Source organism: Diceros bicornis, chromosome 11 (assembly GCF_020826845.1).
Source record: "Diceros bicornis minor isolate mBicDic1 chromosome 11, mDicBic1.mat.cur, whole genome shotgun sequence".
NCBI lineage: Eukaryota > Metazoa > Chordata > Mammalia > Perissodactyla > Rhinocerotidae > Diceros > Diceros bicornis.
Window position 1 is genome coordinate 30827389 of NC_080750.1, and position 15283 is coordinate 30842671.

At 35.9% G+C, this 15283-nt stretch overlaps 1 protein-coding gene across 1 annotated transcript in view; it reads left to right on the top strand.

Annotated features, from left to right (window-relative positions):
• Window positions 1–733: 733 nt before the first annotated feature.
• Window positions 734–15283, top strand: part of ELMOD2 (ELMO domain containing 2) — a 34043-nt gene continuing 19493 nt past the window's right edge. The window contains exons 1-4 of the mRNA XM_058550112.1: window positions 734–910; window positions 2814–2842; window positions 11413–11510; window positions 13154–13283. Of these exons, the coding sequence (XP_058406095.1) occupies window positions 769–910; window positions 2814–2842; window positions 11413–11510; window positions 13154–13283 (399 nt within the window). The 5' untranslated portion in view covers window positions 734–768. The remainder of the gene's footprint in view (window positions 911–2813; window positions 2843–11412; window positions 11511–13153; window positions 13284–15283) is intronic.

Sequence of the window (15283 nt, forward strand, 5' to 3'; positions counted from 1 at the left end):
AATTTGACAGTCCCTCAGGCCCCAGTCTAGACATGATGTGTCTGGGGGAATGTTTAAGGCAGGAAGGAGATGAGCATTTTTTGTTTGTTTTTAAGTAACTCCTCCTCCCTTGCGTTCCCCGCATCCCGCCTCATTTAGGAGCTGAAGATTTTTCTTATGGCGTTAAGATTCAGTTTTATCGAGGTTGTAGTTTATTACTCTCTTTCGTATTTCTGCCCTTCACTTGTTGAATGGAACATCAACAATCAGCCAGGGTGTGATTCACTACGTGTTCAACTTGATACTTCAATTTGTAAGCCATATGTAGTGTTTTTATTTGCTGGCGTCACCTGACTGCGGGACAGATGTAACTGGAATTATCCACAGGGATTGAGAAGAGCCTATTCCTTATAAAAACAATTCTGATATGTGGCAGATTTGATTTAATTGTGCTTAATTGGGTTCCTTTTGTAGTTGAACTGTTGAGCCCCATTCTGAAAGAATGAGAAATTAAAATAGGGAGCTGAGAGCTTGAATCTAAGTAAGTAGTTTGATTTTTACAGTTAACTTTTAAAATGATAAATTGACCATTTGGCCATCATTTAATGAAATTGTGGATAGTACACCCTTATTCTTAGATGTCTAAACACTACTACAAAATAGACACAATGGAATAACATAATAGATATTAATATAATTTGGGATTTGATGAGTTGGATAATTTTTTTTCCTTTTAAAAACCAATTTAAGGCCACTAAACATGTCATATATTTCCTTCTCCAGGAAAAAATGTTTTTTTCTTTGTGGGAGTTCTTCTATGGGCACTTTTTTCGATTTTGGATGAAATGGCTCTTACGACAGATGACTGGAAAGTGTGAATTGCAGCGAATTTTTGATACCTATGTAGGTGCACAAAGGACACACAGGATAGGTAATGTTATTAAAAGAATAATTAAAAGCAAATGAAATTTTAACTGAATGAATATTTTTTTTCAATACTTATGCACTCATTGTGTATCCTGATCAAGTCATTTAAACTCAGTTGCATAATCTTTGAAATCTAGCTTTGAATCCTACCAACTCTAAAACTGTGATTTTATAGAAAAAGAAACTGATTGTTACTTAATTCTGCATGTGTGCAAAGAATTAACTTCTCTGGCTCCTGAAATTCATCAGTTGTACCTTAGATTATATTTGCAACCTATTTTCTACAGAAAAATCTCTGTAAGCCCTTTGAAATTTCTGCTGAAGTGGTGGGGAAGAGTGATTGTCTGGATCTAGGTCCATTTTTATACTCAGCATCCTTCATCAATCTTTTAATCTCTTACATAATCACGAAGGGACAATAGTAGGTATCTAGTGATCCCTGGAAAAGATTATTAGGCTCAAAATCTGCACTGTCCAGTATTGCAGCCAGTAGTCACATGGGGCTGTTGAACACGAGATATGAATAGTCTGAATTGAGATGTGCAGAAATATGAAATATATACTCGGTTTCAAAGACTTTATATGAGAAAAGAAAGTAAAAATATCTCAATACTGGTTATATTCATATGTTGAAATGGTATTTTGGATATTATTTCTTTTATTCTAACGTGGCTACTAGAGAATTTTAAAGCGCACATGTGGCTCACATTTTATTTAGCTTGCATTATATTTCTCTTGAACAGTGCTGCTCTATTACCTTCTAAAATTCATCAGCTTTCAATGTTTAATAGAAAATATTACTTTCAATTAGAACACGAATGAGAAAAATGGTTGAGGTCAGTTCTGTTTGGCCAAAGTAAGGAAGACCAGGGATGGGCTGCAGTTCATGTTGACTGTGTTAAATGGAAGATCATGACTTAACCATCCTCTTTTGTGTTGAACAAGTGTGCTTCAACTAAAAAATACCTGCCTGTAAGATTTGGGGAGCAGGTGTTGTTGTCCAAGACAACACGGGAAGAATGACAGACACAAGGAGGGAGTAGGCCTCAGGGCAGCTGGGTGATTGAGGTTTAATGACTTCCCTAGTTTTCTCACAACTTTGTGGCTGACTTAAATTATTGCCTGCTCTTTTGATTTGCCCTTTCGACTCCTCTGAGAAGAACAAAGTACCTCTTGATAAGAAATCTTGGCAATATTGGTTGGTTTTTTCATAGTATGGGGGAAGAACATATTAAGGCCTTATTTTGTGGCAAAAGAATTTTTCTGGAATTTTTCAAATTTCTGAGAAAAAGGAGACTATTAGTATTTACTAATAGTGCCTGAAAAGTTTTTAAATAGACCAGTAAAAATATTCTTGTCATTCTTGAAAGAGAAAACAAGAATGGAGAAGCTATGTTGCTATTTGTCTGGTTAGAGAATGGTTGGCCAAATAATCTGAGGCCTTTTGATTTTTGCCCCTTTGTTGTTGCATGATTCGGTGGTTAGCTCCTCAAATCTAAACACTTACTCCGTAAAGCTAATAAATGAAAATGTCGTAGAGAGCTCTCAACTGTAGTCTTAAGTTGAGTGTCTGAGACCCAAGCTATTCTGAGGCAGCCATGGATGAATTTGCAGTGCTTAGTAGACACTTGGCATTCCACACAGAAACAAATGACCTTGGGGAAATTAGGTTCGTCTCTCCAATTTGGCTCTGGTATGTTGTGTTGGGTTGAGGAGTTTGGAATTGTCTCTAGTTCTCTATACCGTAAGGATAAAATTTAAAAATGTTTGCTGTTCGTGTAGAAATTATGTCTTCTAGTTCTATTAAAGTAATTTATTACTGGCTTGATATTTATACTATTTGTCTATGGAATAATTCACAACAGCATTTAAGTGATAACATTCTCTGTTTTTTTCTTTCATTTCAGAAAATTCCTTGACATACTCCAAGAATAAGGTAGGATCATATCAAGGTGATAATTTTAGAAAACTTAACTTGGTGATACTTTTTCTTTAAGAGAATGCCTCAATTTTAGAATTAATTATTTTTAATGTCCTACTAGAAGAATCTTTGCTATAAAGAGTATTGAGTGAAATTTTTCCACGTTAGAAGTAACATTCTATTTTTAAAACGTTTTCTCTATTGTGTGCTACTCGTACACAATGAAGATATTTGAATAATTTGTCCTGTTCCGTGGTTTTGCTTGTTTATTTTGCCTCAAAACTTGTTAGCTTTTGGGAAAGCAGGGTCTGAGGGGGAATACCTTCTCTTAGACTGTGTCCTTAGGACAGGTTCTTATGTGACAGAAAAGCAAGCAATTTTGAATAGTTATAGAAAACCCTGGTCTTGTACCTTTTGATCCAAGATAAGTCATACTTTATGCTATTTGTTAGTCAGCTTTTTCTGTCTAACAAACTTATAAAATCTCAGGGGCACATAATACGTTGTTTATTTCTAACTCATGTGTCTGTGGGCCAGCTGGAGAGACTCCTCTTCAAGCTGGTGTCAAGTTCAGGTCTGTTCCAATTGTCTTATTCTGGGACCCAGGTTGAAAAGGTAGTGAGTACCCGGGGAATGTTCTTGTCACAGTGGATCGTTGAAGTTCCAACCACGTAGACATATTTTAAGTTTCCTTATGTCATGTCCATTAACATCCCATTGGCTAAAGTAAGTTACATGGCCAAGCCCAAGTCAAGGGGTGGAGAAATGCACTATGCCCACCATAAGGCCGTGGTAGGCATGTGGGTATTTAATTCAATTACAGGGGCGTGAAAAATTGGGACCAATAATTCAGTCTGCTGCATGCTGTACTTTCCTATAGTAGTTCACATTTTTTCTATATATGCATAGGTTATTTGGTGTGGCAAAGGTAGAGTATGGGTTGTCTAGACCATTGTTTGAAATCTCATAGTAGATCACAGCCAGTATTAAACAACAACAACAAAAGGAATAGGATAGAAAATAATTAGAAAACATTGGTCATAATAAGGTTAACTATTGTTTCATGAAATTTTAATTTTAGTTATCTATGTGAGTGTGCATCTATATATATTTTAGATATCCATGTATGTTTGTGCTTGGTCGTGATGTACAATGTGGATCAAAAATATGGGGTCAAAAAATGTTGACTTGCTACTGTCCAGTGATATTGATATGAAATACTGATTCATGCCAGAAGGAGCATGGATGTTGTTGAATGTTGCAAGCATATCAGTAATGTTTTGGAGACTGACCTGTAAGATAGGTACTTTACTGATTTACATTCAGTCTTTTATTTAAGAATGGTCAATGTAAGAATAACTCATATACATGAATGAATATTGGGGGTAGGAGTCTAGAGTCCTGCTCTTTTGTTCACAATCTTAGAGAGTGATTAATATTATTTTTTTTAATGAGATTGGAGGTATCTAGAAAGTTAACAAGTTGCTGGTTCTAAAAATTTATTTATGCCTTATCCACCCATATAGCTCTATAAATTGGAACTTAGGATGCAATTTCACAAAGCAACAATATCATAAATTGTCGATGAACCTGTGGAGAGGTTCTGGAACTAGGAACTCAGTGTCACATCTATCTGTGTAACTATTATTATTACAATTGAGTGTAACAAGATTTTTGGTCACAGAGTTTACTGATGGGATTTTATGTGTGGTAAGATTATGCGAACTTAAGTGGGACCATTCATAAGATGTTACTTGTTAAGAACTCTAGTGCGTTGGTCAAGTCCTTGACGAAAGTGTGCATGATTGCCGTATATTCCACATTCCACCAGGGTCTTTGGGATATGTGAAAGAAGTAAAGACCGGTATTGAATGTAATTATAAATAGGCATTTAGAGAAGGAAGAGGTAAATGTGGGCTGAAGTGTTTGGGGACTTTAAGGTAGTGGTTGCAAGTTAAAGAAAAATAAAATGTTCACTATTTTTTAGGTCATTTACCGGCTATTAAAAGTTCACTTGGAAAGTAAACATTAAAATTGTATTCTTTTGATTTTATTATTAAAAAGTATAAATTGCTAATAGTGTTTTGTAGGGCATACTAAAAAGAGAATGATCAACAAACGGGTAGTTAATTCCTTACTGAATTAAGTCATAGAAGCTTTGTTTTCTTGAAGTGTTAAATTTAAGATAAACTTGTGAATAAACAAATGGAGGAAGCCTCATCAGTTTAAATATACAATTTATGGAGTATATTGCATCTCCTTTGTATATTCATTTATTATTTTTATTTATTTATTTTTTTGTGAGGAAGATCAGCCCTGAGCTAACATCCGATGCCAATCCTCCTCTTGTTGCTGAGGAAGACTGGCCCTGGGCTAACATCTGTGCCCATCTTCCTCTACTTTATATGGGATGCCGCCACAGCATGGCTTAACGAGTGGTGCGTCAGTGCGCACCCGGGATCTGAACCGGCGAACCCCAGGCCACCAAAGTGGAGCGTGCACACTTAACCGCTATGCCACCGGGGTGGCCCCATGTATATTTCATTTATTTTGTAGAGTAAAATCAAATTCTGATTTTGTGATATTTCTAATCACCTGATCTACTTTTTTGTTTGTATGAAAAAAATCTAGGTTCAAATCCTGATTTTATCACTTATCAGTTGTTTGACTTTGTGTGAGTTACTTATTTTCTCATTGTAAAAGGAAGTATTAATATTCACATGGTTTTATGATTAGAGATATTAATATGAAAGCAGTCTAAGAGAATGCCTAGTACATGATAGGTGTCTAACAAATAGTAGTTACTAGAACTATTAATGGAATTAAACCAGTATATACTACAAGATTTTTAGAAGTTTAAAATAGTCATGAAAACCTCTTGGTATTTTAAATGCTTAACATTACCGATGATTGCTGTGAATAAAAGTGATTTTACTCTATTAAGGCCAATTCCCTAAAGCAGTGGTAATATGGTCAGCTGTTCCATGGTGGACATTCTTTCTTTGATTGTTAAAAATTGAGTCACATTTGCTTGTACTTTAGACTAATGACTACTTATCAATTATATATTAAGAGTTGCTAAACTTTGCAATTTATAAATGAAAATGAAAACCTTATTAGAATTTGAGGAGTCTGTTCAGTGTTCTGCTAAGAAGTGTGGCTGCCATGCAGTGTATGGTAATGTTGCAAAGCCCCACTGTCCTTATGCACATACAGGTATTTGAAAATTTTGAAATTTAGGGACAGAACACTTGGTCAGTCTAATAGTGTTTTTGATTGGCTGTGATTTTCGATTGCAGCTGCTGTCTTAGCTTTTAAATAATAATGACGACATATTAGCTGTTGGATAATAAATTAGTTTTATGGCATCAGGTTAGTTGTCCGTGGGTTGATGGTATAGTGATGTACCTTTGCATATTTTTTGGTCTCTAATTTTCCAAAAGCTAGACTTTAAGTATCTAACCTCTAAGTATATAACCACGTAGACATTGTGATTCAAAAATGATGGATTCACACCCTGTGGATATACTAACACAAATGTATATAGAATCTCTTCAAATTTGCTTGTATAGTGAAACTCACTGTTGATTTTTGCTGCCTATGAATGTGTGCTAGTCGTATAATTTGTAACCTACTATCAAGGTAGGTGTAGTAAAAAAGACTATAGTACTTTTATGTTCATCGAATGTTTTATTATAATAAAATCATATGCATAAGCATATATTATTTTCTTACAAAATATATGCTAAGTGATTTGTATATGGTACGCTCTCATTCTCTATTATCACCTCCTTTTTCTTTAGCTCAAAAGTAAACATCATTGGGAAAATGGTCTTTGGGTGCTTACCTGGGTTTGAGGTTAAAATAGGAAGTTTTAAAATTGCTGACCTAAGAAATTCTTTAAGTACTATATATTTCAGTATTGAATATACCTTCACAGCAGTGGGACACTTGAGAACTTAGAAAATGTTGTAATGGGTTATATTTCTCCTCCGTCGAGCATGTTATTTTGTTTTTCTTTTTTTTGAGAAATCAAAGACCTACCAAAAGGTTAGAGAATAAACCAGAGATTGACAGTTGGATAAAAAAATCAAGGCCCAACTAACCGAGTGTTGTTTTAAGAAACATACTTTCAACATAAAGACAACGACAAATAGACAGACAATGCTCAGCTGCTATTCATAGGGTTTTCATGGACAGGTTTTTTTGGAAGTGGGTGGCCAGGTCCTTCTTCCTAGTCTGTCTTAGCCAGGAAGCTCCACTGAAACCTGTCCACCATGGGTGACCCTGCTGGTATTTGAAATACTGGTGGCATAGCTTTCAGCATTCTAGCAACAGATAACCACCACAGTCTGACAACCGACAGAGGGATGGTATGGTTCCCTGACCAGGACACGAACCTGGGCTGCAGCAGTGAGAGCACTGAATCTTAACCACTAGATCACCAGGGTTGGCTTTTCAATAGATACTGAAAAACTATTTTTATAGAATTCAATACCTATGATTAAAAATTCTCAACTAGGAGTAGAAGGAACTTCCTCATCCTATTAAAGGCCATCTGTGAAAAAGTTGCAGCTAACATGATACATAACACTGAAATGTTGAATGCTCTGCACGCTCAAGTGGGAACCAGGCAAGGATGTTTACTCTCTCCGCTTTTATTCAGCATTGTGCTGGATCACCTAGGTAGTACAGTAAGGCAAGGAAAAGAAATCTAAGACATAATGGTTGAAAAGAAAGAGAACTATCTTGATTAACAGATGGCATAGTTTGTGAGTGTAGAAAATCCTAAGAAATCTACAGAAATTACTAGCATTATTAATAAGTGAATTTAGCAGTGTCACAGGACACCGTGTGCTTCTGTATTTTACCAACAAACTTTTGGAAAGCAAAACAAAAAAAGATCAGTACCACTTATGGTAGCATCCAGAATACTCAGGGATAAATTTAAAATACTCAAGGATAGATTTAATGAAAGATACGCAAGACTTCTTCACTAAAACTCCTTTTCCTCAGAAAAGTTAAAATGGAAAGATATACTGTATTCGTCAATTGGAAGACTCAATATTGTTAAGATGTAAATCCCCAAATTGACCTATGGATTCAATGTAATTCCAATCAAAATCCCAGCAAGCTACTTTTGAATAAAGTGACAAGCTCATTCTCAAATTTATACAGAAATGCAAGAGATTTAGTGTAGCCCAAATAATCTTTTTAGAGGACTTATACTACCTGACTTCAAGACTTTCTAGGCAAATATATAAATATAACAGATAAGAAGCCAGAAATAGACCACACATAATTTCTAACAAGGATGCCAAAGCAATTCAATGAGGACAACAAAGTCTTTTCAATAAATAGTGCTAGAACAACTGGATATCCAAATGGGGGAAAAAAACAAAGCTCAACTCCTGTCTCCCACCACATATGAGAATTAATTTGATATGGACTTTATACCTGTGTTTAAACTAAAACTAAAGCTTCTCAAAGAAAGCATAGGAGAATATCTTCCACAATGGGTTAAGCAAAGATTTCTTTTAGAGAAGATATAGTGCTACCACTTAAGAAAAAAATTGAAAAATTAGACTTCATCAAAATAAAAACTTCTTATCTAAGATGCCTTTAAGAAATGAATAGGCAAGCTACAGACTAAGAGAAAATACTTACAGCATATGTATCTGATTAGGGACTTGTATCTAGTAAAGAAGTTTCAGAACTCGGTAATAAAAAGACAACTCATTTCTAAAAGGGGCAAAAAGCCTCAAATAGTCACTTCACAAAGTAACTAAAAAGATATATATACATATACACGTATGTATATAGTGTATAGAAGAATATGTATACATATATAGTACACATACATGAAATGGAATATGTATTCATATATATGTACATATACAAAAATCTAAATAAAAATGGCCAAAAAGCACTTGAAAAAGTACCCCACATTATTAGTCAGCAGGGAAATGCAAATTAAAACCACAATGAGAGGACACTACATACCCACTAGAACAGGGTAATGAAACTTCCTAAATGAGGTAGACTAACACCACCAAGAGCTGGTGAACACCTGTGGTAGCATGAAATGGTACCATCACTTTGGAAAATGGTTTCGGCAGTTTCTTTAAAAGTTAAACATATATCTATCCTATATCTTAGAAATTCCACTTTTAGGTGTCTAAGAGAAATGAAACATATATTTACAAAAAATATAATAAAGATTGTTTGTAGCAGCTTTATTCATAAGAGCCTAAAACTGAAAACGATGCAAATACCCGTCACCAGGGGAATGAATAAGCAAACTGAGGTTTATTCATACAATGAAATACCACTCAACAATTAAAAGGAGCAAATTACTAATAAAATCAAGAATGTGGATGAATCCTGGAAATGTTATGTTGAACGAAAGAAGCCAGACGCAAAAGAGTACATCCTTCATGATTCCGTTTATGTGCCCACTACACAGTTAACAGTGATAGAAATCAGAACAGTGGTTGCTTCTTGGAGGAGGGATTGATTGGGAAGGGGCATGAGGGAACTTTCTGGGATGATGGAAATGTTTTGTGTCTTGATAGGAAAGTGGATTACTTGGGTATATGCATTTGTCAAAACTGATCAAGCTGGGGCCGGCCCCGTGGCTTAGGGGTTAAGTGCGTGTGCTCCGCTGCTGGCGGCCCGGGTTCGGATCCTGGGCGCACACAGATGCACCGCTTCTCCAGCCATGCTGAGGCTGCATCCCACACACAGCAACTAGAAGGATGTGCAACTATGACGTACAACTATCTACTGGGGCTTTGGGGGGAAAAAAAAAAAAAGGAGGAGGATTGGCAATAGATGGTAACTCAGAGCCGGTCTTCCTCAGCAAAAAGAGGATTAGCACGGATGTTAGCTCAGGGCTGATCTTCCTCACACACACACAAAAAAACTGATCAAGCTGAATATGTAATATCCGTTCTTTTCACTGTATTTAAATTATGCCTCAATTTTAAAAATAGTGATAGAATAAACAGGAAAAAGTGTTTGCTGAGAGACTAGACATGGTTTCTAGTCTGAACTCTCTCTCTAAGCTTATATATGCCTTGGGCAAGTTCATTCAATCAGTCATTCATTCATGATGTTAAGAGTACATAAGAGTGACAACGTCTGATGGAGAATATAGAAAAGTAAACAGATATGGTGTGGTAAGTGCTCTCAAACTGAGGTGTGAGCATGAAAGGGAATAGCTAACTCCAAGGCTGATGAAGGCTTCACAGAGGAGGTGACATTTGACTAGGTTTTTCATGTTTTGGAAGTTTGTTATATATGCAAAAGGTTTCCACCCATAGTGAGGGTGACCCTTTTACTAGTGCTGGTTTTTAAGCTTCACATTTTCTGTAGCCATGTGATCCCAGGATTTGCCATCTAGACCTTCTTGACCATATCTGTATCCCTACTGATTGTTAGTCTTTGATCATTTTCCTTATCACTTTTTAATTTCCTTTGGGAATTTGTCCTTCTCTTCCCTTCCTTCCCTCTCCCTCCCTTCTTTCCTTCTTTTAAAATCATTGTGCGCGTTGCTGTACATATCTTTTACTGAAACAGTTGCCTTTAAGGTTTTCATCTGTTAAATATCTCCAATAATTATTTGTCAATTATTTCTTGTAGGCAGGATATGAAAAGATGAACTAGATACAATCTCTGTCCTCAAAGATTTTTCCACTTAATATATAAAAATAACTATAATATAGAAAGTGGTAAGGGTCATAGAAAGGTTCCAGATAAATTATTATGAGGATTCCAAGAGAGGAGACGTTATTTCCACCTGAATAGAATCAGGGAAGGCTTCCTGGACCTATATGTGAGCTAGCTTAAAAATGGGAGGATTGATACGTTTAGAAATTGGGGAAAGGAGCATTCCAGAAGAAAGCCCAGGATATGCGGAGGCATAACTCCAGGTAAGTTTAGAGTGTTTTCCCTGGAGTAGAAAGGATGCCAAAGAGGATTTTGATGGTAGCTTACAGAGGGATAAGAGTTAAAGAAACTTTTTAAGGGTAAGGAAGGCCTGCACTTGCTTGTTTGTTGAAAAGAAGGATCCAGTGCACATTTATAGGACATATTATTTAAAGAAATCTGTTTTATATGCATAGAAAAAACATTGAAAACATATATGCTAATCTGTTACCAGTTGCTACCTCTAGTGGTAGGATTCAAGATTGAGTTTTCTTCTTTTTGCTCTTCTGCATTTAAAAATTTTTTTGACTTCGGCATTAAAATTTTTTTGTACATATATTTTTGTTATGTAATTTTTAAATTTTATAAAAAGTATGTGCTTCATAAGCACACAGTAGTGGTAGCTCATTTGCTAAGAACTCATCGGCTGAGAACCTGTTGATTCTCAGTTAAGGAAGCCTGCATCTGATGCATCATGCTGCTTCTCTTTTAACTTATTTATTTCTGATTTTAGCCCTAGTGAAAAATTGAAACAAATTTGGTTTTGATTTGCATTTTACTATATGCATTGTAAAGTTGACTAAATTTCTCAAAACTTACTGTCCTTTTTTAACTGTAAGGGATTTTTCTCATTCAGCTTTCTTTCACATAAATAGGTTTTACAGAAAGCGACACTTGTTGTTCAGAGTGACGTGGACAAATGTGTAGAAGATATAATGAAGGAAAAGAATATTAACCCTGAGAAGGATGCCAGGTATGCTGTTTTTACAGGGTTCTCTTTTATTGTGCACGTACACCCTGTGAGGTGTGGAGATCACACTAAGTTGTGAAACATTGGAGCTGAAAGGGTTGTGGGGATCATCTAGTTCAGCCCTTCCACTTCACTAGATGAGGACTGAGGTCCAGAGAGGTGAGTGATGGAAGCAGGACTAAGACCTGTATCTCTTGGTTCCCAAGCCGGTACTATTGCCAGTTTACCATCTGCCGCCTTTAAGGTAGCTTACCATTACTTTCCCAAAGGTAACTAACTTTGGCCACTATGTCCTTGTCCTTCAAAATTCAGTTTCTCTGACCTCCTCCAGGAAGGTCGTCCCTGGCTTCTCCGGTCTGAGTCAGTGCCCTTGCTCTGTCCTCTCCTAGAGCTCTCTATCATTGCATTTAACGCACTGTACCGTAATCATTGGTTTACTCTTGTTCTTCCCCTAATAAATTCTAAGTTCCCTAAGAGAAGGACTTGACTCATTCCATTTTTGTGTTCCCAGCACAAGTATATTGAGATAATAAGTGTTTAGCATTTTTTTCTTCATTCAGCATTTCCTGTGTAAATACAGAGGAAGGAGCAATTTATTTTGGCTGAAACAGGGAAAGGTGCAGGAGAGAACTGTGACGGTAATTCCATAAAAGAGGTGACGTTTGAGCTGGACCTTGTTGAGTGGGTAGGGGAGGACAGTCCATCCAGAGGAGCAGTGCCAACAAGACACTAAGTACTTGAGTATTTGGGAACCACAGGGAGTCTTTTGTAGCTGGAGCACTGAATAGGTGCAGAGCAGTGGTTGGAGAAGTGAATGGAGTGCAAGATTAGACATACTTTGCAAAGAGTCTCGCATGCCTTACTGAGAGATTTAGATGTTGTCCTCCAGTTTTTTTTAGCAAACAAGCTACATTATCAGATATATATTTTAGGAAGATGGAGGGTAAATTTGGGGATGTGGGAGGCTGGTAGAGGGAATAAAGACAGAGAGAACAGTTAGGAATCTGAGTCATTCAGACAAGAGATAACAAAGCCATAAATACGTCAGGGTAAATGGATATATGATTGCTTTGAGGGACATTTCAGGGATAAGAAAGGATAAGGATTCAGGGATCTTTTGATGTATTGTTGATGGAGAGAGGAAGGTCAGAACTTGGAGGGTTCTAGCTTGGGGAACTAATGATTAGTAATGTCATTAATAGATTTAGAGACTTACTTAAAAAAGAGCTGTTTCTTCAGGGAAGATAACCTATTGTATTTGGGAGAACTGGGATAACCTGTCATGGAGCTGTTTGTTATCATATACTTTGAAAATTAGGTCTGTCGGTAATATCTGGCCCTAAAGATTTGGAAATGTATGAGATTGCCCAGAGAAAACATGGAAAGAAGAAGACGACACATCCTTGCAATTGCAAAGTTTGCCATTCCTACCATATCTTGCCCTCTTTCTAGACCGGGTTCTGTCATATCCTGCATGATACTTTGTATAATGTTCTGTGTGTACTCAGGCTCCTGATGCTTATTATACTAAACTGAAAGCTAGAAAATGCTTTCTAAATAGACATGTGAACCACAGGCTGTGGAAAGCATTACTTTATTGTGATAAAAGGTATAATTTTAAAAAATAATAAATTTATCATTTTCAGTTTTAAAATCTGCATGAAGGCATGCTTACTACAGATATCTGGTTATAAACAGCTCTATTTGGATGTAGAAAGTGTGAGAAAAAAGCCGTATGATTCTGATAACATGCAACATGAAAAGCTGCTTCTCAAGGTAAATTTTTGTTTTCTGTATTTGGAGTTATTGAACATTGGAAAAATAAATCAGGCTTGAGCTAGGGAGGTCTGTCTGCAGATTCTAGCGGTTTATACAGCCATCCAGTTTCTTTGCCCCTTAGAGAATTTTATTATGTTGTTGAAAGATTTTTAGTTAACTATTTTTTATAATTTTCTGATAAGCATCATTAAAATATATTCAAATTTTATTTTAATGCTTTAATTTAATTTAACTCTGAAATAAATTATAAAATTATGGAGATCTTTTCAACTGAAAAGTATGAGTCCACAAGCTTCAGATTTTCCCCCTACTTTTTATATGAGTTGCTCACATAAGTTAAGCATTTTTTCAGCTTACTCTCAAATTGTGAATGTGAATGTCTCTTTTCAGATTATTATGTCAGATCTTTTGGTATTTATGGAATGTTAATTGCCAAATAATGCCACAATAGATTTAAAAATTAAGGAAGTAAAGAAATTTACTTAGAATTTTCCTGTTTCTTATTTCTGAAGTTTAAGTACATAAAGCTGGTGAGATGCCAAAATTAGAGAATATTACACCTGGAGGAAGCCTTCCAGATCATCTATCCTAGTACTTTCCTTTTAGGGACAGGGATTCTAAGGCCCAGCGGAGAAGTAATTTGCTTTAGGTCCTAGAATGGTAAATTCTGAACTAGAGCTGAGTCTCCTGCCCGTCCAATACACCTATTCTAATTTTGTTTTTAAGTGGTTAAAGTTAGAGAAAACAACACATTGCACTTGGAGTTTGGAGTTTGTTGTAACTAAAAGTGTTGTAGAAAGAAACGTTGATAATATCTGAGTAACAGTAAGAGACAAGTTTAAAATCGATAAAACGTTTTATTTTTTTCAGGAAAAGTATTATAAATATGCACTTTACCTAATTTTAAAATTAAAAATTTTGATTTTGTAAAATGAGGATAGTAAAAATATATACCTCAAAGGGCTGTTGGTGTGGGTTGACTTTTTATATTGAAAGTGTTAGAATAGTGCCTGGCACTCTCTGAGGCTTGACCGCTGTTTATATCCTCCTCCTCATTGTCATTATTCCCTTAACTTCAGACCCTTTCTACACAACACCTTCCCTTTTGAAGGGGTAAGATACAAGTGCTAGCATTTTAGTCAAGGAAATTTTTATCTTGGTGATTCACTATGAAACTCAGTTTTGGAGGCGAGGAGCCGGTTGCCAGCAGTGAGCCACCCAGTTGCTACACATACTCAGCAGTCTCTCTGCGTAAAGAGCTGAGAAGATCCGTGTTTCTTTAAGTGTAGTCGAAGGACCATCTTCACTGAAGGTAACCAGCCCTTAATATTTAGAATCCAAGGTTCCGCTTTTGCCCTACCAAATCAGAATCTCCAGGGGTGGAACCCAGAAATTTAATACTTATGCATATTAAAGTTTGAGAATTAGTGGTTTTACTGTGTCTCTCACCACATTACTGAGGCCTTATGATTGGCATAATCAAACCCCTTGCTGAAGTCATGGAGAGACCCTAATGTGAGCAAATCGCATGTGTTAGTAATAAGAGAAGGGACTAGATAAAACCCAATCCGTGATTGGATTTAGCTTCAGGGCCAGAGTCCTGACCCTGTCTTAAAGTAACGTCACAGGTCTTTACATTTTATTTTACTCCTTTCTTTAACAGTCCTTTACTCAACAATGCCTGAAATGGTAGTGAAATGGAAAAAAATTCGAGTATTTCTGTTTTGCAAATTTTCACAACCTTTCTTGTCAACTTTTTTGTATGTCTATTTTGTTTGATGACTTATGGTGTTGAATTTAGAAAATGACTGATTAACACTTTTAAACTTTATTTTGCATTGATTAGTTTGTTGCTATTTAATGTTTGGTAATTGTTCTTAAATTGTGTCTTAGATCTCTTACATTTTATAATAATGTGAAACCAAGTCACATTATTTTTTCTTTTAAAACTATGAAAATTTGTAAAATAATGATCATATAGGTTGGAATACTATCAG